General features: G+C 50.7%; 1 protein-coding gene across 1 annotated transcript; it reads right to left on the reverse strand.

Annotated features, from left to right (window-relative positions):
- Positions 1 to 6: 6 nt before the first annotated feature.
- ZNF574 (zinc finger protein 574) lies at positions 7 to 16,675 on the reverse strand (the record flags this gene model as incomplete). The annotated part of the gene is made up of 6 exons (XM_053933328.1): positions 16,567 to 16,675; positions 10,806 to 12,671; positions 1,972 to 3,189; positions 1,780 to 1,851; positions 394 to 1,581; positions 7 to 282 (listed from the first exon to the last, which is right to left on the reverse strand). Coding segments are annotated over exons 2-6 (4,620 nt in total), but the record flags the coding sequence as incomplete, so codon positions are not given.
- Positions 16,676 to 23,454: the final 6,779 nt, after the last annotated feature.

The following is a 23,454-nucleotide window of genomic DNA, read 5'->3' on the forward strand; positions in this document are numbered from 1 at the left end:
CCCTGGGGGGGTCCGGGCCCATCCCGGGGGTCTCTCCCGAGGTCTGGGGGTCCGAAATCCCGGCCGGGGTCTCTCCACGGGATGGAGACCCCGATCCCAGCACCGGGGCGTCCTTGGGGGGCTCCGGGACCCCAACCAGGGGTCCCCGCGGTCTGGAGACCCCGAGCCCACCCCGAGGGTCTCCGAAGACCCCAAACACCCCGAGCCCACCCCGAGGGTCTCTGAAGACCCCGAGCCCACCACCAGAACCTCCCCGGAAGACCCCGAGCCCACCCCGAGGTTCTCCCCATGGTCTGAAGACCCCGCGCCCACCCCGAGGTTCTCCCCATGGATTGAAGACCCCGACCCAACCACCGGAACCTCCCCAGAAGACCCCGATCCCACCCCATGGACTGAAGACCCCAATCCCACCTCGAGGCCCTCCGAAGACCCCGACCCCACCACCAGAACCTCACTGGGAGCTCCATGGATGGAGGATCCCGATCCCAACCCAACGTTCTCCCCATGGACTGAAGACCCCGTCCCCACCACCAGAACCTCACTGGGAGCTCCAGATCCCATCTCAACGTCCTCCCCATGGACTGAAGACCCCGAGCCCACCTCGAGGCCCTCCGAAGACCCCGTCCCCACCACCAGAACCTCCCCAGAAGACCCCGAGCCCATCCCATGGATGGAGGTTCCCGATCCCACCCCGAGGTTCTCCCCATGGACTGAAGACCCCGATCCCACCCCATGGACTGAAGACCCCGTCCCCACCACCAGAACTTCCCCAGAGGACCCCGAGTCCATCCCATGGACTGAAGACCCTGATCCCACCACCAGAACCTCACTGGGAGCTTCTGATCCCACCCCATGGATGGAGGATCCTGATCCCACCCCGAGGTTCTCCCCATGGACTGAAGACCCCGATCCCACCACCAGAACCTCCCCGGGAGCTTCTGATCCCACCCTGAGGTTCTCCCCATGGATGGAGGATCCCGAGCCCACCCCGAGGCTCTTCGAAGCCGCCGTCCCCACCACCAGAACCTCCCCAGAAGATCCTGATCCCACCCCATGGATGGAGGATCCCGACCCTACCTCGAGGCTCTCCCCACACCCCAAAGATCCCGACCCCACCCCAAGGGTCTCCCCATGGGCTGAAGACCCCAATTCCACCTTGAGGTTCTCTGAAGACCCCGACCCCACCACCAGAACCTCACTGGGAGCTCCAGATCCCACCCCACGGACTGAAGACCCCGATCCCACCACCAGAACCTCCCCAGGAGCTCCAGATCCCACCCCAACGTTCTCCCCATGGATGGAGGATCCCAATCCTACCTCAAGGTTCTCCCCATGGACTGAAGACCCCGTCCCCACCACCAGAACCTCCCCGGGAGCTCCAGATCCCATCCCAGGGATGGAGGATCCAGATCCCACCTGAAGGTTCTCCCCATGGACTGAAGACCCCGACCCCACCCCAAGGCTCTCCGAGGACCCCGATCCCACCACCAGAACCTCACTGGGAGCTCCATGGATGGAGGATCCAGATCCCACCTGAAGGTTCTCCCCATGGACTGAAGACCCCGACCCCACCCCAAGGCCCTCCAAAGACCCTGTCCCCACCACCAGAACTTCCCCAGAAGACCCCGACCCTACCCCAAGGGTCTCTGAAGACCCCGTCCCCACCACCAGAACCTCACTGGAAGACCCCGATCCCACCCCGAGGTTCTCCCCATGGATTGAAGACCCCGATCCCATCACCAGAACTTCACTGGAAGACCCCGGCCCCACCACCAGAACCTCACTGGGAGCTCCAGATCCCACCCCAACGTTCTCCCCATGGACTGAAGACCCTGTTCCCACCCCAAGGCCCTCCAAAGACCCCGATCCCACCACCAGAACTTCCCCAGAAGACCCCGATCCCAACCCATGGACTGAAGACCCCGATCCCACCTCGAGGCCCTCCAAAGACCCCGATCCCACCACCAGAACCTCACTGGGAGCTCCATGGATGGAGGATCCCGACCCCAACCCAACGTTCTCCCCATGGACTGAAGACCCCGACCCCACCACCAGAACCTCACTGGAAGACCCCGATCCCACCCCGAGGTTCTCCCCATGGACTGAAGACCCCGATCCCAACCCAACGTTCTCCCCATGGACTGAAGACCCCAACCCCACCCCAAGACCCTCTGAAGACCCCGATCCCACCACCAGAACCTCCCCAGAAGACCCCGATCCCAACCCAACGTTCTCCCCATGGACTGAAGACCCTGATCCCACCCCAAGGCCCTCCAAAGACCCCGATCCCACCACCAGAACTTCACTGGAAGACCCCGATCCCAACCCAACGTTCTCCCCATGGACCGAAGACCCCGACCCCACCACCAGAACCTCATTGGGAGCTCCATGGATGGAGGATCCCGACCCCAACCCAACGTTCTCCCCATGGACCGAAGACCCCGACCCCACCACCAGAACCTCATTGGGAGCTCCAGATCCCAACCCAACGTTCCCCCCATGGACTGAAGACCCCGATCCCACCACCAGAACCTCCCCAGAAGACCCCGATCCCAACCCAACGTTCTCCCCATGGACTGAAGACCCCAACCCCAACCCAACGTTCTCCCCATGGACTGAAGACCCCAACCCCAACCCAACGTTCTCCCCATGGACCGAAGACCCCGACCCCACCACCAGAACCTCATTGGGAGCTCCATGGATGGAGGATCCCGATCCCAACCCAACGTTCTCCCCATGGACTGAAGACCCCGATCCCACCACCAGAACCTCACTGGAAGACCCCGATCCCACCCCGAGGTTCTCCCCATGGACTGAAGACCCCGATCCCAACCCAACGTTCTCCCCATGGACCGAAGACCCCGTCCCCACCCCGCTGCTCCCCGAAGCCGCCGCCGCCGCGCCGCCGGCGCCGTCGCGGTGGAGCTTGCGGTGCTTCCAGAGGTTGGAGAAGGAGCGGTAGGCCTTGCCGCAGAGCTGGCAGCCGTAGGGCCGCTCGCCGGTGTGGATGCGCCGGTGCTCGGCCAGGCGCACGGCGATGGCGAAGCTCTTGCCGCACTCCTGGCAGCGGAAGGGCCGCTCGCCCGTGTGCAGCCGCCGGTGGTCCTTGAGGTGCGTGGACTGCCGGAAGGCCTTGCCGCACTCGGGGCACGGGTAGGGGCGCTCGCCCGTGTGGATGCGCCGGTGCACCTGCGGACAATTAAAAACTATTTAAAAATTAAGGTTTTGGTTAAATTAGGTGTTGCTGAGTCAGCAAAAATCGATAATTAGGGTTTGGTCATAATTAAAAGTAGATGGATCTCGGCGTCGCTCGCCCGTGTGGATGCGCCGGTGCACCTGCGGCGGTAAATTTGGGGACAATTAAAAACTATTTAAAAATTAAGGTTTTGGTTAAATTAGGTGTTGCTGAGTCAGCAAAAATCGATAATTAGGGTTTGGTCATAATTAAAAGTAGCCGGGTCTCGGCGGCGCTCGCCGGTGCGGATGCGAGAGGTTAATTAGGAAAAATTACAAATTTTAGGAAAAATTAACGTGATAAATTAGGTAAATTAGTCAAATTAGGTGTTGCTGAGTCAGCAAAAATCGATAATTCGGATTTTTTTCATAATTATCAGCAACTGGATCTCGGTGGCGCTCGCCGGCGCGGATGCGAGAGATTAATTAGGAAAAATTAGGAATTTTAGTAAATTAGGATGCTAAATTAGGTAAATTAGTCAAATTAGGTGTTGCTGAGTCACCAAAAATCGATAATTAGGGTTTGGTCATAATTAAAAGCAGCCGGGTCTCGGCGTCGCTCGCCCGTGTGGATGCGCCGCTGCACCTGGGGCGGTAAATTTGGGGACAATTAAAAAGTATTTAAAAATTAAGGTTTTGGTTAAATTAGGTGTTGCTGAGTCAGCAAAAATCGATAATTAGGGTTTGGTCATAATTAAAAGTAGCCGGGTCTCGGTGACACTCGCCGGCGAGGATGCGCCGCTGCAAATGAGATATTAAGTCAGAAAAATTCGGAAATTTAGGAAAAATTAACGTGATAAATTAGATAAATTAGTCAAATTAGGTGTTGCTGAGTCAGCAAAAATCTATAATTAGGATTTTTTTCATAATTAACAGTAACCGGATCTCGCCGGCACTCGGCGGCGCGGATGCGAGAGGTTAATTAGGAAAAATTAGGAATTTTAGTAAATTAGGATGCTAAATTAGGTAAACTAGTCAAATTAGGTGTTGCTGAGTCACCAAAAATCGATAATTAGGGTTTGGTCATAATTAAAAGCAGCCGGGTCTCGGCGTCGCTCGCCGGCGCGGATGCGAGAGGTTAATTAGGGAAAATTAGGAATTTTAATAAATTAGGATGCTAAATTAAATAAATTAGTCAAATTAGGTGTTGCTGAGTCAGCAAAAATCGATAATTAGGATTTTTTTCATAATTAACAGTAACCGGATCTCGCCGGCACTCGGCGGCGCGGATGCGAGAGGTTAATTAGGAAAAATTAGGAATTTTAGTAAATTAGGATGCTAAATTAGGTAAACTAGTCAAATTAGGTGTTGCTGAGTCACCAAAAATCGATAATTAGGGTTTGGTCATAATTAAAAGCAGCCGGGTCTCGGCGTCGCTCGCCGGCGCGGATGCGAGAGGTTAATTAGGGAAAATTAGGAATTTTAATAAATTAGGATGCTAAATTAAATAAATTAGTCAAATTAGGTGTTGCTGAGTCAGCAAAAATCGATAATTAGGATTTTTTTCATAATTAACAGTAACCGGATCTCGCCGGCACTCGGCGGCGCGGATGCGAGAGGTTAATTAGGAAAAATTAGGAATTTTAGTAAATTAGGATGCTAAATTAGGTAAACTAGTCAAATTAGGTGTTGCTGAGTCACCAAAAATCGATAATTAGGGTTTGGTCATAATTAAAAGCAGCCGGGTCTCGGCGTCGCTCGCCGGCGCGGATGCGAGAGGTTAATTAGGGAAAATTAGGAATTTTAATAAATTAGGATGCTAAATTAAATAAATTAGTCAAATTAGGTGTTGCTGAGTCAGCAAAAATCGATAATTAGGATTTTTTTCATAATTATCAGCAACTGGATCTCGGTGGCGCTCGCCGGCGCGGATGCGAGAGATTAATTAGGAAAAATTAGGAATTTTAGTAAATTAGGATGATAAATTAGGTAAATTAGTCAAATTAGGTGTTGCTGAGTCAGCAAAAATCGATAATTAGGGTTTGGTCATAATTAAAAGCAGCCGGGTCTCGGCGTCGCTCGCCCGTGTGGATGCGCCGGTGCACCTGCGGCGGTAAATTTGGGGACAATTAAAAACTATTTAAAAATTAAGGTTTTGGTTAAATTAGGTGTTGCTGAGTCAGCAAAAATCGATAATTAGGGTTTGGTCATAATTAGAAGTAACCGGGTCTCGGTGACGCTCGCCGGCACGGATGCGCCGCTGCAAATTAAGTCAGAAAAATTTGGAATTTTAGGAAAAAATAGGATGATAAATGAGATAAATTAGTCAAATTAGGTGTTGCTGAGTCAGCAAAAATCGATAATTAGGATTTTTTTCATAATTAACAGTAACCGGATCTCGCCGGCACTCGGCGGCGCGGATGCGAGAGGTTAATTAGGAAAAATTAGGAATTTTAGTAAATTAGGATGATAAATTAGGTAAACTAGTCAAATTAGGTGTTGCTGAGTCACCAAAAATCGATAATTAGGGTTTGGTCATAATTAAAAGCAGCCGGGTCTCGGCGTCGCTCGCCGGCGCGGATGCGAGAGGTTAATTAGGGAAAATTACAAATTTTAGGAAAAATTAGGATGATAAATTAGGTAAATTAGTAAAATTAAGTGTTGCTGAGTCAGCAAAAATCGATAATTAGGATTTTTTCATAATTAACAGTAACCGGATCTCGGTGGCGCTCGCCGGCGCGGATGCGAGAGGTTAATTAGGAAAAATTAGGAATTTTAGTAAATTAGGATGATAAATGAGGTAAATTAGTCAAATTAGGTGTTGCTGAGTCAGCAAAAATCGATAATTAGGGTTTGGTCATAATTAAAAGCAGCCGGGTCTCGGCGTCGCTCGCCCGTGTGGATGCGCCGCTGCACCTGGGGCGGTAAATTTGGGGACAATTAAAAACTATTTAAAAATTAAGGTTTTGGTTAAATTAGGTGTTGCTGAGTCAGCAAAAATCGATAATTAGGGTTTGGTCATAATTAAAAGTAGATGGATCTCGGCGTCGCTCGCCCGTGTGGATGCGCCGGTGCACCTGGGGCGGGAATTTTTGGGGACAATTAAAAACTATTTAAACATGAGGATTTTGGTTAAATTAGGTGTTGCTGAGTCAGCAAAAATCGATAATTAGGGTTTGGTCATAATTAAAAGTAGCCGGGTCTCGGCGGCGCTCGCCGGCGCGGATGCGAGAGGTTAATTAGGAAAAATTACAAACTTTAGGAAAAATTAGGATTATAAATTAGGTAAATTAGTAAAATTAAGTGTTGCTGAGTCAGCAAAAATCTATAATTAGGATTTTTTCATAATTAACAGTAACCGGATCTTGGCGGCGCTCGCCGGTGCAGATGTGAGAGGTTAATTAGGAAAAATTACAAATTTTAGGAAAAATTAGGATGCTAAATTAGATAAATTAGTCAAATTAGGTGTTGCTGAGTCAGCAAAAGTCGATAATTAGGGTTTGGTCATAATTAGAAGTAACCGGGTCTCGGTGACGCTCGCCGGCGCGGATGCGCCGCTGCAAATTAAGTCAGAAAAATTTGGAATTTTAGGAAAAATTAGGATGATAAATGAGATAAATTAGTCAAATTAGGTGTTGCTGAGTCAGCAAAAATCTATATTTAGGATTTTTTTCATAATTAACTCGGCACTCGGCGGCGCGGATGCGAGAGGTTAATTAGGAAAAATTAGGAATTTTAGTAAATTAGGATGCTAAATTAGGTAAATTAGTCAAATTAGGTGTTGCTGAGTCAGCAAAAATCGATAATTAGGGTTTGGTCATAATTAAAAGTAACCGGATCTCAGCGGTGCTCGCCAGCGCGGATGTGAGAGGTTAATTAGGAAAAATTAGGAATTTTAATAAATTAGGATGCTAAATTAAATAAATTAGTCAAATTAGGTGTTGCTGAGTCAGCAAAAATCGATAATTCGGATTTTTTTCATAATTATCAGCAACTGGATCTCGGTGGCGCTCGCCGGCGCGGATGCGAGAGATTAATTAGGAAAAATTAGGAATTTTAGTAAATTAGGATGATAAATTAGGTAAATGAGTCAAATTAGGTGTTGCTGAGTCAGCAAAAATCGATAATTAGGGTTTGGTCATAATTAAAAGCAGCCGGGTCTCGGCGTCGCTCGCCCGTGTGGATGCGCCGCTGCACCTGCGGCGGTAAATTTGGGGACAATTAAAAACTATTTAAAAATTAAGGTTTTGGTTAAATTAGGTGTTGCTGAGTCAGCAAAAGTCAATAATTAGGGTTTGGTCATAATTAGAAGTAACCGGGTCTCGGTGACGCTCGCCGGCGCGGATGCGCCGCTGCAAATTAAGTCAGAAAAATTTGGAATTTTAGGAAAAATTAGGATGATAAATGAGATAAATTAGTCAAATTAGGTGTTGCTGAGTCAGCAAAAATCGATAATTAGGATTTTTTTCATAATTAACAGTAACCGGATCTCGCCGGCACTCGGCGGCGCGGATGCGAGAGGTTAATTAGGAAAAATTAGGAATTTTAGTAAATTAGGATGATAAATTAGGTAAACTAGTCAAATTAGGTGTTGCTGAGTCACCAAAAATCGATAATTAGGGTTTGGTCATAATTAAAAGCAGCCGGGTCTCGGCGTCGCTCGCCGGCGCGGATGCGAGAGGTTAATTAGGGAAAATTACAAATTTTAGGAAAAATCAGGATTATAAATTAGGTAAATTAGTAAAATTAAGTGTTGCTGAGTCAGCAAAAATCGATAATTAGGATTTTTTCATAATTAACAGTAACCGGATCTTGGCGGCGCTCGCCGGCGCGGATGCGAGAGGTTAATTAGGAAAAAATACAAAATTTTAGGAAAAATTAATGTGATAAATTAGGTAAATTAGTCAAATTAAGTGTTGCTGAGTCAGCAAAAGTCGATAATTAGGATTTGGTCATAATTAAAAGTAACCGGATCTCGCCGGCACTCGGCGGCACGGATGCGAGAGGTTAATTAGGGAAAATTAGGAATTTTAGTAAATTAGGATGATAAATTAGGTAAATTAGTCAAATTAGGTGTTGCTGAGTCAGCAAAAATCGATAATTAGGGTTTGGTCATAATTAAAAGTAGCCGGGTCTCGGCGTCGCTCGCAGGCGCGGATGCGAGAGGTTAATTAGGAAAAATTACAAATTTTAGGAAAAATTAGGATGATAAATTAGATAAATTAGTCAAATTAGGTGTTGCTGAGTCAGCAAAAGTAGATAATTAGGATTTTTTTCATAATTATCAGTTGCCAGATCTCGGCGGCGCTCGCCGGCGCGGATGTGAGAGGTTAATTAGGAAAAATTAGGAATTTTAGGAAAAATTAGGATGATAAATTAGATAAATTAGTCAAATTAGGTGTTGCTGAGTCAGCAAAAGTAGATAATTAGGATTTTTTTCATAATTATCAATAACCGGATCTCGGCGTCGCTCGCCGGCGCGGATGTGAGAGGTTAATTAGGAAAAATTAGGAATTTTAGTAAATTAGGATGCTAAATTAGGTAAATGAGTCAAATTAGGTGTTGCTGAGTCAGCAAAAGTAGATAATTAGGGTTTGGTCGTAATTAAAAGCAGCCGGGTCGCGGCGGCGCTCGCCGGCGCCGATGCACCGGTGCATGCAAATTAGACTGATATTAAATCTGTATTAAATCCATATTAAACTGATATTAAATCCGTGTTAAATTGATATTAGACCGATATCAAACCCGTATTAAATTGATATTAGACCGATATTAAATGGATATTAGATCGACATTAGACCAATATTAAATCCATATTAAATCGATATGAAATCCATATTAAATCCGTATTAAATCCATATTAAATCCATATTAAATCGATATTAAATCGATATTAAATCCGTATTAAATCCATATTAAATCCATATTAAATCGATAATTAATCCATATTAAATCGATAATTAATCCATATTAAATCCGTATTAAATCCATATTAAAACAGAATTAAATTTGTATTAAATCCGTGTTAAATTTATATTAGACCAATATTAAATCCATATCAAATTGATATTAGACCGATATTAAATGGATATTAATTGACATTAGACCGATATTAAATCCATATTAAATCAATATTAAATCAATTTTAAATCCATATTAAATCCATATTAAATCTGTATTAAATCCATATTAAATCAATATTAAATCAATTTTAAATCCATATTAAATCCATATTAAATCCATATTAAATCTGTATTAAATCTGTATTAAATCCGTATTAAACCCATATTAGACCGATATTAAATCCATATTAAATCCGTATTAAATCCTTATTAAATCCGTATTAAATCTGTATTAAATCCAATTAAATCCATATTAAATCCGTACTAAATCCCTATTAAATACATATTAGACCAATATTAAATCTGTATTAAATCCATATTAAATCTGGATTAAATCCGTATTAAATCCATATTAAATACACGATTAATCCATATTAAATCCGTACTAAATCCATATTAAATCTGTATTAAATCCATATTAAATCTGTAATAAATCTGTATTAAGCCCATATTAGACCCATAATAAATCCATATTAAATCGATATTAAATCTGTATTAAATCCGTATTAAATCCATATTAAATCCGTATTAAATCCATATTAAATCAATAATTAATCCATATTAAATCTGTATTAAATCTGTATTAAATCTGTATTAAATCCATATTAAATCCGTATTAAATCCGTAATAAATCTGTATTAAGCCCATATTAGACCCATAATAAATCCATATTAAATCCATATTAAATCTGTATTATATCCGTATTAAATCCATATTAAATCCGTATTATATCCGTATTAAATCCATATTAAATCCGTATTAAATCCATATTAAATCTGTATTAAATCCATATTAAATCCGTATTAAATCTGTATTAAATCTGTATTAAATCCGTATTATATCCGTATTAAATCCATATTAAATCCGTATTATATCCGTATTAAATCCATATTAAATCCGTATTAAATCCGTATTAAATCCATATTAAATCTGTATTAAATCCATATTAAATCCATATTAAATCTGTATTAAATCTGTATTAAATCCGTATTATATCCGTATTAAATCCATATTAAATCCGTATTATATCCGTATTAAATCCATATTAAATCCGTATTAAATCCGTATTAAATCCATATTAAATCTGTATTAAATCCATATTAAATCCATATTAAATCCATATTAAATCTGTATTAAATCCGTATTAAATCCATATTAAATCTGTATTAAATCCATATTAAATCCATATTAAATCTGTATTAAATCTGTATTAAATCCGTATTAAATCTGTATTATATCCGTATTAAATCCGTATTAAATCCGTATTAAATCCGTAACAAATCCGTATTAAGCCCATATTAGACCCATAATAAATCCATATTAAATCCGTATTAAATCCATATTAAATCCATATTAAATCCATATTAAATCCATATTAAATTGATAATTAAATCCATATTAAATCCATATTAAATTGATAATTAAATCCGTATTAAACCCGTATTAAATCGACAATTAATCCACATTAAATCCGCATTAAAGCCCCGTCCCCGCCTCCCCAAGCCGCACCTGCAGCGACGTCTCGGTGCTGAACAGCTTCTTGCATTCGCCGCACTCCAGGTTCTTCCCGCCGGCGCCGCCGCGCCGCGCCGCCGGCCTCGCCTCCGCCTCCGGCGCCGCCGGCACCGGCGCCGCCGCCGCCGCCGCCTCGCCGCCCGCCCGCTGCCCGTGCGCCCTCTCGTGCGCCCGCAGCCGCGCGGCCGTGCCGCACTTCTTGCCGCAGACGCCGCACTCGAAGCGCCAGCCGGCGTTGCCGCAGCGGTGCTCCCGCAGCGCCGCCGCGCCGGCGAACGCCGCCCCGCAGCCGCGGCAGCGCTGCGGCTCGCGCCCGGCGTGGCCCAGCAGGTGAACGTCCAGCAGCCGGCGCAGCAGGAAGCTGCGGCCGCACTGCGGGCACTTGTAGGGGTACTCGCCGGCGTGGTGGGCGCGGTGCAGCCGCAGCCGGTGCGGGCGGTGGAAGCGCAGCCCGCACTCGGCGCAGCGGTGCGGGAAGCGCCGCAGGTGCACCTGCAGGTGCTGGCGCAGCGTGGAGTTCTGGGCGAAGCGCTTGTGGCACTCGGGGCACTCGTGGGGCCGCTCGCCCGTGTGCGTCAGCTGGTGCCGCAGCAGGTTGGCGCGCGAGCCGAAGCGCTTGCCGCACTGCCGGCACGGGAAGGGCCGCTCGCCGGTGTGCGTGCGGGCGTGGTTGCGCAGGTGCGACGACTTCTTGAAGCTCTTGCCGCAGGCGCCGCAGCGGTGCCGCCGCTCCAGGCGGTGAACGAAGCGCTGGTGCCGCGACAGCGCCGCCGCGCTGGGGAACGACTTGGGGCACGTCCCGCACGCCAGGCTCGGCTCCGGCGGCTCCGCGACGGCCTCCGGCGGCGGCGGCGCCGGCGGCGCCGGGCCCGGCGCGGCGTGGGAGCGGCGGTGGTAGAGGAACTTGGTCATGCTGGCGAAGGCCTTGCCGCAGGCGCAGCGGTGCAGCGGCTCGGCGCCGTGGCCGCGGCGGTGCGCCAGCAGCGCCGCCTCGGTGTCCAGCGCCAGCCCGCAGTCCAGGCACAGGTAGAGCGAGTCTCGGGCGTGGCCGGCGCGGTGCCGCCGCAGCTCGCCGGGGTCCGGCAGCACCCGCGGGCACAGCGGGCACTGGAAGGCGCCCAGGGCGTGGCAGCGCAGGTGGGCGCGCAGCAGCCGCGCCGACGGCAGCAGCTCGCGGCAGTGCTGGCAGCGCGGCTCCGGCGGCGGCGCCGGCGGCGCCGGCGGCGCGGCGGCCGGCCGCCCCGGCGCCAGGTGGCTCACCTGGTGCTCCAGGAAATCCTTGGGGCTCTGGAAGAGCTGCAGGCACTCGCCGCACTCGTAGAGCAGCAGCTGCACCGCGTCGCCCGGCGCCGCCGCCGGCGTCTCCTCGGCGGCGCCGCCCTCGCCGTGCTTGCGGTAGGAGTGCTCCACGTCCACGCGCGCCGTGCCCTGCGGCGAGCCGGCGGCGCCGCGGTGGCCCTGGCGGTGCGCCAGCCACGCGTCCTGGCTCTGGAAGAGCGCGCGGCACTCGGGGCACTCGAAGTGGATGCCGGCGTTGTGCGGGGCGGGTTTCGGCGGCGCCGGCGCGGCGGCGGTGTCGGGAGCGGCCAGGAGCTTGAGGTGGAGCTCCTGGTGCTCGAGGAGCTGTCCCGGCGTCACCAGCAGGGCGCCGCACTCCAGGCACTGGAATTGGCTGGGGGGCTCCAGCAGCTCCAGGTGGGGCTGGGCGTGGTCGGGGCGGGGCTGGGCGTGGTCGGGGCGGGGCTGCAGGTGGTGCTGGTGGTGCAGCAGGGCCTCCTCCAGGGAGGAGGAGAGGTGGGAGCACTCGGAGCAGACGTAGCGGTGCTCCAGCAGCAGCAGCGTCTCCTCCGGGGAGGACATCTGGGGGGGGAAATTGGGGAAAAATGGGGGAAAATGGGGGGGGAAATGGGGAAAAGTGGGGAAAAATGGGGAATAATGGGGGGGAAATGGGGGAAAAATGGGAAAAATGGGGGGGAAAATGGGGGGAAATGGAGAAAAATGTGGAAAAATGGGGGGAAATGGGGGGGGAAATGGGGGGGAAATGGGGGGAAATGGGGGAAAATGGGGAAAAATGGGGAAAAATGGGGGGAAAAGGGGGAAACATGGGGACAAAAGGGGGGAAATGGGAAATAATGGGGAAAATGGGGGGAAATCGGGGGGAAAATGAGGAAAATGGGGGGAAATGGGAAAAATGGAGGGAAATGGGGGAAAATGGGGGGGAAATGGGGAAAAAATGGAGGGAAATGGGGGAAAATGGCGGAGAAATGGAGAAAAAAAGGGGGAAATGGGGGGAAATGGGGAAAAATGGGGGGAAAATGGGGGAAAAAAGGGGGGGAAAATGGGGAAAAATGAGGGGGAAAAGGGGAATAATGGGGGGAAAATGGGGGGGGATGGGGGAAATGGGGGAAAATGGGGGGAAATGGGAAATAATGGGAAAAATGGGGGGAAATGGGGAAAAAATGGGGAAAAATGGGGGGAAAATGGGGGGAAAAAATGGGGAAAAATGGGGGGGGAATGGGGGAAAATGGGGAATAATGGGGAAAATGGGGAGAAATGGGGAAAAATGAGGGGGGAAATGGGGAAAAATGGGGCATAATGGGGGAAATGGGGGGGGGATGGGGGAAATGGGGGAAAATGGGGGAAAATGGGGAATAATGGGGGGAAATGGGGAAAAATGGGGGAAAAATAGGGGAAAATGGGGGAATTGTGGAAAAAATGGGGAATAATGGGGGAAAATGGGGAGGAAGTGGGGGGAAAATGGGGAAAAATGGGGAAAATGGGGAAAAATGGGGAAAATGGGGGAGAAATGGGGTAGAAATGGGGAAAAATGGGGGAAAAAAAGGGGGGGAAATGGGGGGAAATGGGAAAAAATGGAGGGGAAATGGGTGGAAATGGGGAAAAATGGGGAAAAAAAGGGGGAAATTGGGGGGGAAATGGGGGAAAGGGGGAAAAATGGGGGGAAATAGGGAGAATTGGGGAAAATGGGGAAAAAAAGGGGGAAAATGGGGAAAATGGGGAAAAATTGGGAAAAATGGGGGGAAATGGGGGAAAATGGGGAAAAATGGGGAAAAAATGGGGAATAATGGGGGGAAAGGAAAAAATGGGGGAAAATGGGAAATATCAGGAAAAAAGGGGGAAAATGGGGGGGGAAATGGGGAAAATGGGGGGGAAATGGGAAATAATGGGGAAAAATGGGGGGAAAGGGGGAAAAATAGGGGAAAATGGGGGGAAATGAGAAATAATGGGGGAAATGAGAAATAATTGGGGAAATGGGAAATAATGGGGGGAAATGGGGGAAAATGGGAAATAATGGGGGGAAATGGGGAGAAATAATGGGGGGAAATGGGAAAAATGGGGGAAATGGGGAAAATGGGGAAAAATGGGAAATAATGAGGAGAAAATGAGGGGAAATGGGGGGGAAATGGGAAATAATGGATGGGAAATGGGAAATAATGGGGGGAAATGGGAAAAAATGGGGGAAATGGGGGAAAATGGGGAATAGTGGGGGATAATGGGGAGAAATAATGGGGGGAAATGGGGAAAATGGGGGAAATGGGGAAAATGGGGAAAAATGGGAAATAATGAGGAGAAAATGGGGGGAAATGGGGGGGGGAAATGGGGAAAAATGGGGAAAAATGGGGGGAAATGGGAAATAACGGATGGGAAATGGGAAATAATGGGGGGAAATGGGGAAAATAATGGGGGGAAAATGGGGGAAAATGGGGAACAATGGGGGGAAATGGGGGGGAAATGGGAAAAAATGGGGGAATTGGGGAAAAAAAGGGGGAAAATGGGGGGAAAATAGGGGAAATGGGGGGGAAAATGGAGGGAATGAAGAATAGTGGGGGAAAAATGGGGGGAAATGGGGAAAAACAGGGGGAAAAAGGGAAATTGAGGAGAGAGGAAAGCGGGGGGGTAGCGAGGAGGCCGCCCCCACCCCAAAATCCCCGCAGGGACCCCCAAAATCCCCTCAGGGACCCCAAAAAACCCTCAGGGAACCCAAAATCCCCTCAGGGTCCCCAAAATCCCCTCAGGGACCCCAAAATCTCCTCAGGGACCCCAAAAACCTCTCAGGGACCCCAAAAACCCCTCAGGGTCCCCAAAATCCCCTCAGGGACCCCAAAAACCTCTCAGGGACCCCAAAAACCCCTCAGGGTACCCAAAATCCACTCAGGGACCCCAAAACCCCCTCAGGGTCCCCAAAATCCCCTCAGGGACCCGAAATCCCCTCAGGGACCCCAAAAAACCCTGAGGGTCCCCAAAATTCACTCAGGGACCCCAAAATCCCCTCAGGATCCCCAAAATCCCCACAGGGTTCCCAAAATCCCCTCAGGGAACCCAAAATCCTCTCAGGGACCCCAAAATCCCCTCAGGGACCCCAAAAAAACCCTCAGGGAACCCAAAAACCCCCTCAGGGAGCCCAAAATTCTCTCAGGGACCCCGAAATCCCCTCAGGGTCCCCAAAATTCACTCAGGGACCCCAAAATCCCCTCAGGGACCCCAAAAAAACCCTCAGGGAACCCAAAAGCCCCCTCAGGGTCCTCAAAATCCCCTCAGGGACCCCAAAATCCCCTCAAGGAACCCAAAATCCCCTCAGGGACCCCAAAAAAACCTTCAAGGAACCCAAAATCCCCTCAGGGACCCCAAAAAAACACTCAGGGAACCCAAAAAACCCTCAGGGTCCCCAAAAACCCCTCAGGGTCCCCAAAATCCCCTCAGGGACCCCAAAAAACCCTCAGGGACCCCAAAATCTCCTCAGGGAACCCAAAATCCCCTCAGGGTCCCCAAAATCGCCTCAGGGACCCCAAAAAAACTCTCAGGGACCCCAAAATCCCCTCAGGGAACCCAAAATCCCCTCACGGACCCCCAAAATCCTCTCAGGGACCCCAAAATCCCCTCAGGGTCCCCAAAATCCCCTCAGGGACCCCAAAATCCCCTCAGGGACCCCAAAAAAACCCTCAGGGAACCCAAAAACCCCCTCAGGGAGCCCAAAATTCTCTCAGGGACCCCAAAATCCCCTCAGGGACCCCAAAAAAACCCTCAGGGAACCCAAAATCCCCTCAGGGACCCCAAAAAAACCTTCAAGGAACCCAAAATCCCCTCAGGGACCCCAAAAAAACCCTCAGGGAACCCGAAATCCCCTCAGGGTCCCCAAAATCCCCTCAGGGTCCCCAAAAAAACACTCAGGGAACCCAAAACCCCCTCAGGGAACCCAAAATTCACTCAGGGACCCCAAAATCCCCTCAGGGAACCAAAATCCCCTCAGGGAACCCAAAAAAACCCTCAGGGACCCCAAAATCCCCTCAGGGACCCCAAAATCCCCTCAGGGACCCCAAAATTCACTCAGGGACCCCAAAATCCCCTCAGGGAACCAAAAATCCCATGAGGGACCCCAAAATCCCCCCAGGGAACCCAAAAACCCCTCAGGGTCCCCAAAATCCCCTCAGGGAACCCAAAAATCCCCTCAGGGACATCAAAATCCCCTCAGGGACCCCGAAATCCCCTCAGGGACCCAAAAAAAACCCTCAGGGAACCCAAAACCCCCTCAGGGTCCCCAAAATCCCCTCAGGGTCCCCTCGACTCTTATCGGACCCCTGAAAATCCCTCCAAAAATCGCCGCAAAGTCCCCGAGAAACGCCTCGAAACGCCCCAAAATCCCTCAGAAATCGCCTCCCATGGCCCCAAATTCCCCCAAAATTGCCCCAAAAAGCCCCAAAATCCCCCCCCGGCCCCTCCCCCCCCCCCCCTTTTTCACCTCGGCTCCGCTCGCGCTCTCCCTCACGAGGCCCCGCCCCCTGCGCCGCCGCGCGCCCAACAAGGCGCGTTCCCATTGGCCGCCCGTCAGCCCGGCCGACCAATCGGAGCGCCCGCCGTGACGTCAGAGACGTGCCGCCATGTTGGGTTCGGGAGGAACCAACGCGGCGCTGTAAAGGGGGGGGAGGATTGTACCAAAAGGGAGATTTTTTTAGGGGGGATTGTGGATTTTTGGGGGCGTCGAGGGAAGGGGGAGAGAGGGGGGCGAGGACTGTACCAAGTGGGGGCCGGGGGGGTGGTGAAACAGCGCGGTTTGGGGGGGTTTGAGGCGGTTCGGAACGGACCAAGAGCGAGATGGGGGGGGTTGGGTCGTACCAATAAACGCGGATTTGAGGGGTGGCTGGAACGTACCAGGCGGGATCTGGGGGGGGTTTGGGATTGGACCAAGGGGTCTGGGGGGGATCTGGGTCATCCCAAGAGGGGGGTCTGGGCCATTCCAAAGGGATTTTTTGGGGGGTCTGGGCGGTTCCAAATGGATTTTGGGGGGATCCGGACTGTACCAAAGGGATTTGGGGGTCTGGGTGGTTCCAAAAGGATTTGGGGGGGATCCTGGAACATTCCAACGAGATTTGGGGGGGTCTGGACCGTACCAAAGTGATTGGGGGGGGGCTGGACCATTCCAAAGTGATTTTGGGGGGTCCGGACTGTACCAAAAGGGATTTGGGGGGGTCTGGGCCATTCCAAAGGGATTTTTGGGGGGGTCTGGGCGGTTCCAAAAGGGATTTTGGGGGATCCGGACTGTACCAAAGGGATTTGGGGGGGTCTGGGTGGTTCCAAAAGGATTTGGGGGGGGGGGGGTGTTGGACCATTCCAAAAGGGAATTTTGGGGGGGGTCTGGGTGGTTCCAAATGGATTTGGGGGGGATCCTGGAACATTCCAACGAGATTTGGGGGGATCTGGACCATTTCCAAAGGGAATTTTGGGGGGTCTGGACCGTACCAAAAGGGGATTTGGGGGGATGTGGACCATTCCAAATTGATTTGGGGGGGTCTGGACCTTACCAAAGAGGATTTGGGGGGGCCTGGACTGTTCCAAGTGGATCTTGGGGGGGTTTGGACCATTCCAAAAGGGAATTTTGGGGGTGCTGGAACATTCCAAACAGATTTTGGGGGGATCCTGGAACATTCCAAATGGATTTTGGGGGGTCTGGACCGTACCAAAAGGGATTTGGGGGGGACCTGGGTGGTTCCAAATGGATTTTGGGGGGATCCTGGAACATTCCAACGAGATTTGGGGGGGATCTGGACCATTCCAAATTGATTTGGGGGGGTCTGGACCGTACCAAAGTGATTGGGGGGGCTGGACCATTCCAAAGTGATTTTGGGGGGTCCGGACCGTACCAAAAAGGGATTTGGGGGGGTCTGGGCCATTCCAAACGGATTTTGGGGGGGTCTGGGCGGTTCCAAATGGATTTTGGGGGGATCCGGACTGTACCAAAGGGATTTGGGGGGGTCTGGGTGATTCCAAAAGGATTTGGGGGGGGGGTGTTGGACCATTCCAAAAGGGAATTTTGGGGGGGGATCTGGGTGGTTCCAAATGGATTTGGGGGGGATCCTGGAACATTCCAACGAGATTTGGGGGGGATCTGGACCATTCCAAATTGATTTGGGGGGTCTGGACTGTACCAAAAGGGATTTTGGGGGGTGTGGACCATTCCAAAAGGGATTTGGGGGGGTCTGGACCATTCCAAAAGGGATTTGGGGGGATCTGGGTGGTTCCAAATGGATTTGGGGGGGATCCTGGAACATTCCAACGAGATTTAGGGGGTGCTGGACAACTCCAAATCGATTTTGGGGGGTCTGGACCGTACCAAAAGGGGATTTGGGGGGATCTGGACCATTCCAAATTGATTTTGGGGGATCTGGACCGTACCAAAAGAGGATTTGCGGGGACCTGGACTGTTCCAAGCGGATTTTGGGGGGGGGTCTGGGCCATTCCAAAAGGGAATTTTGGGGGTTCTGGAACATTCCAAACAGATTTGGGGGGGATCTGGACCATTCCAAAAGGGATTTTGGGGGGGGGATCTGGACCGTACCAAAAGAGGATTTGCGGGGGCCTGGACTGTTCCAAGCGGATTTTGGGGGGGGGATCTGGGTGGTTCCAAAAGGATTTGGGGGGGCTTGGACCATTCCAAGAGGGATTTTGGGGGTTCTGGAACATTCCAAAGGGATTTGGGGGGGTCTGGGCCGGACCAAGAGGGGTCTGGGGGTGGGGGGGGGGTTCTGTACAGACATTTAAATTTTTTTTTTTTAAATTTTAATTTTATTTTTATTTTTCCCGCGTCCGACGCTCGCGGGGCCGAGGGGGGGGGGGGGGAAGAAGGGGGCGGGAAAAGGTGGGAAAAAAAAACCACACCAAAAAAAAAAAAAAAAAGGACCAAAAAAACCCAAAAAACGGCAAAAATTTAAAAAAAAAAAAAAACGAAACAAAAAAAAAAAAAAAAAAAAAAAAAACCCCAAAAAATCGGAACCAAAACCCCAAAAATGGGAACCCCGCAAGGACAAAGGGGCGGGGCTAACGCAAAGGGGCGTGGCTACAGAAGGGGCGTGATCAGGGATGCGTGAAGGGGGCGTGGTCACAAAGGGGCGTGGTTAAATGGGCGGGGTCGTGAGAGGTATTTAAGGACAAAGGGGCGGAGTCACATCGGTGGGCGGGGCTTGTAGGAAAGGGGCGTGGCAATGGGCGGGGCTTGAATAGAAATTCCCTTTTTTTTTTTTTGCTTTTTTTGGCCTTTTCCACCTTTTTTTTTTTTGGTTTTTTTTTTTTTTTTATTTTTTTTTTTTTTTATTTATTCCTTTTTTGGCTGCGGATATTTTTTTTTTATTGGGTTTTTTTGGTTTATTTTTTTTAATTTTTGGTGGCTTTTATTTATTTATTTTTAACCCCTCCCCAGAATTAATTTTTTTTCCGGGGGGGGTTTTGAGGTTTTTTTCGGTTTTTTTTTCTCCGTTTCCTTTGGTTTGGTTTCTTTTTTTTTTTCTTTTTTTTTTTTTTTTTTTGCTTCTTTTTTTTTTCTTATTTTTGAGTTTTTTGGGCTTTTTTATTTTGATTTTTTTTGTTTTTTTGGGCTTTTTTATTTTGATTTTTTTTTGGTTTTTTGGGCTTTTTTATTTTGATGATTTTTTCTTTTTTTGTTTTCTTTTATTTTGATTTTTTTTGTGTTTTTTTGGTTTTTTTTTATTTCGATTTTTTTTGTCTTTTTGGTTTTTTTTTTAATTTTGATTTTTTTTTTTGCTTTTTTGCTTTTCTTTATTTTGATTTTTTTTATTTACTTTTTTTATTTTTTATTTATTTTTTATTTTTTTTTTTTTTTTTTTTTTTTTTTTTGGTTTTTCTGACCCAATTTTGGGTCAGTTCCCATAAAAAACGAGATTTTATTCATTTATTTTTTTGGGGGGGGGGAGGGGACATCTTTGGCTTCTCGCCCCTCCCCCACAGCCAAGAGGGGGAGGGGCTTCAATTGACCCCACCCCCCATTCATAAAAAAAATCGGGGGGGGGGCTCCAAATAAGGGCAAAACCCCTCCCCCCACCCCCAAAAAAAAAAAAATAAAAAATTTGGGGGCCCCCAAAATGTGGGGACCCCTCCCCAAAAGGGGCGGGGTGGGGGAGGGGCGGCCGGGGGGGGGGGAGGGGCGGATTTTGGGGGGTCTTTGGTTGGCTCTGAGGTATTTTCTGGCCCCTCCCCCCCCCGGGGCCTCTTTGGCTGCAGGGATTTGGGGAGGGGGAGGGGCGGTGACGTCATGGGGAGGGGCGGTGACGTCACGGGGCGGGGAGTGAGGTGGTGACGTCATGTGGGGGGGGCGGGGTGGTGGCGGGGGAGAGGTGGCCAGCGCGGTGGGGGTGGTGGCTACCGAGAATGCTGTGGCTACCACGATGGTCACGGTGGCTACCAAGGCTACCATGGCCACCATGATGGTCACGGTGGCTACCAAAGTCACTGTGGCTACCGTGATGGCGAGGGTGGCTAGCAAGGTCACTGTGGCTACCATGATGGTCAAGGTGGCTACCAAAGTCACTGTGGCTACCGTGATGGTCACAGTGGCTACCAAGGCCAATGTGACCACCATGGTGGGGATGGTGGCGACCAAAGTCACTGTGGGTACCATGATGGTCAAGGTGGCTACCAAAGTCATTGTGGCCACTGTGATGGTGACAGTGGCTACCAAGGTCACTGTGGCCAGCATGGTGCTGGTGGTGGCTACCAAAGTCACTGTGGCCACCATGATGGTCTCAGTGGGTACCAAAGTCACTGTGGCTACCATGATGGTCATGGTGGCTACCAAGGCTACCATGGCCACCATGAGGGTGAGGGTGGCTACCAAGGCCACTGTGGCCAGCATGGTGGTGGTGGTGGCTACCAAGGCTGCTGTGGCTACCATGATGGTCATGGTGGCTACCAAAGTCACTGTGGCTACTGTGATGGTGAGGGTGGCTACCAAGGTCACTGTGGCTACCATGATGGTCATGGTGGCTACCAAAGTCACTGTGGCTACCATGATGGTCAAGGTGGCTACCAAGGCCGCTGTGGCTACCGTGATGGTGAGGGTGGCTACCAAGGCCACTGTGGCCAGCATGATGGTCAAGGTGGCTACCAAAGTTACTGTGGCCACCATGGTGGTGATGGTGGCTACCAAAGTCACTGTGGCTACCATGATGGCACTTGTGGCCACCAAAGTCAACGTGGCTACCATGGTGGTGACGGTGGCTACCAAGGTCACTGTGGCTACCATGATGGTGACGGTGGCTACCAAAGTCACTGTGGCTACCGTGATGGTCACGGTGGCTACCAAGGCCAACGTGGCCACCATGGTGGGGATGGTGGCTACCAAGGCCGCTGTGGCCACCATGGTGGTGATGGTGGCTACCAAGGCCACTGTGGCTACCATGATGGTGACGGTGGCTACCAAGGCCGCCGTGGCCAGCATGGTGGTGGTGGTCTCTACCAAGGCCACTGCGGCTACCATGATGGTCACGGTGGCTACCAAGGCCACTGTGGTCACCAAGGTGGTGAGGATGGCCACCACAAGGCCACCGTTGCCACCATGATGAGGATGATGGCCACCGTGACCATGGGCAGGGCCACCACGGCCACCGTGATCATGACGAAGGCCAAGGACATGATGATGATGGCCGTGGCCACCATGGCTACCATGACCACGGCCAAGGTCGCCGTGACCAACACGACACTGATCACGGCCACCATGGCCATGGCCAACCCTAATGGTGATGGCCACCGTGGCCAACGTGGCCACCATGACCATGACCGTGGCCACCGTGACCATGGCAATGGCCACCATGTTGATGACCATGGCTGTGGCCACCATGACCACCATGATGATGGCCACCATGGCAATGACCATGACCTCGGCCATGGCCACTGTGACCACCATGGCCATGGCCACCATGACCAGTGTGGCCACCATAACCATGACCATGGCCACCGTGACGATGGCCACCATGACCACCATGGCCACCATGACCATGCCAATGGCCACCATGATGATGGCCATGGCCACCGTGACCAATGTGGCCACCAGAACCGTGACCATGCCCATGGCCACCGTGGCCACCATGACCATGCCAATGGCCACCATGATGACGAACATGGCCACCATGACCAATGTGGCCACCATGACCATGACCATGCCCATGGCCACCGTGGCCACCACGATGATGACCATGGCCACCATGACAATGACCAACATGGCCGCCATGACCACTGTGGCCACCATGACCATGGCCATGACCACTATGACCAGTGTGGCCACCAGAACCATGACCATGGCCATGGCCACCATGACCACTGTGGCCACCATGATCATGGCAATGGCCACCAAGACCACTGTGGCCACCATGACCATGGCCATGACCACCAAGGCCACCGTGGCCACCGTGATGATGACCATGGCCATGTCCATGGCCACCATGCCAATGGCCACCATGATGACGAACATGGCCACCATGCCAATGGCCACCATGACCATGGCCATGGCCACCGTGACCAATGTGGCCACCAGAACCGTGACCATGCCCATGGCCACCGTGGTCACCACGATGATGACCATGGCCACCAAGGCCACCATGGCCGCCACGACCATGGCCGTGGCCACCATGACCACTGTGGCCACCATGACCATGGCCTTGGCCACCATGACCACTGTGGCCACCATGACCATGGCAATGGCCACCATGACCACGGTGGCCACCGTAACCATGAAAATGGCCACCATGACCTTGCCAATGGCCACCATGACAACGGTGGCCACCATGACCATGGCCATGGCCACCATGACCAATGTGGCCACCATGACCATGAAAATGGCCACCATGACAACGGTGGCTACCATGACCATGGCCATGGCCACCGTGATCACCGTGGCCACCATGATGATGACCATCATGGCCACCATGACCACTGTGGCCACCATGACCATGGCCATGGCCACCGTGACTGTGGCCACCATGGTGATGACCATCATGGCCACCATGACCACTGTGGCCACCATGACCATGGCCATGGCCACTGTGGCCATCATGATGGTGGCCGCCATGGCAATGACCGTGACTACCGTCACCATGGTGGTCATTGCCATGGTGGCCATGGTCATGGTTTTGGTGGCCGCCGTGGTCATGGTGGTCATTGCCATGGTCATGGTGGCCACCATCATGGTGGTCATGGTGGCTACAGCCATGCTCATCATGGTGGCCATTGCCATGGTCATGGTGGCCACGGTAGTCATGGGCACCGTGGCAATGACCAGCATGGCCACCATGACTATAACAATGGCCACCGTGACCAATGTGGCCACCATGACCATTGCCATGGC

Source organism: Vidua chalybeata (assembly GCF_026979565.1).
Source record: "Vidua chalybeata isolate OUT-0048 chromosome 39 unlocalized genomic scaffold, bVidCha1 merged haplotype SUPER_39_unloc_6, whole genome shotgun sequence".
Taxonomy (NCBI): domain Eukaryota; kingdom Metazoa; phylum Chordata; class Aves; order Passeriformes; family Viduidae; genus Vidua; species Vidua chalybeata.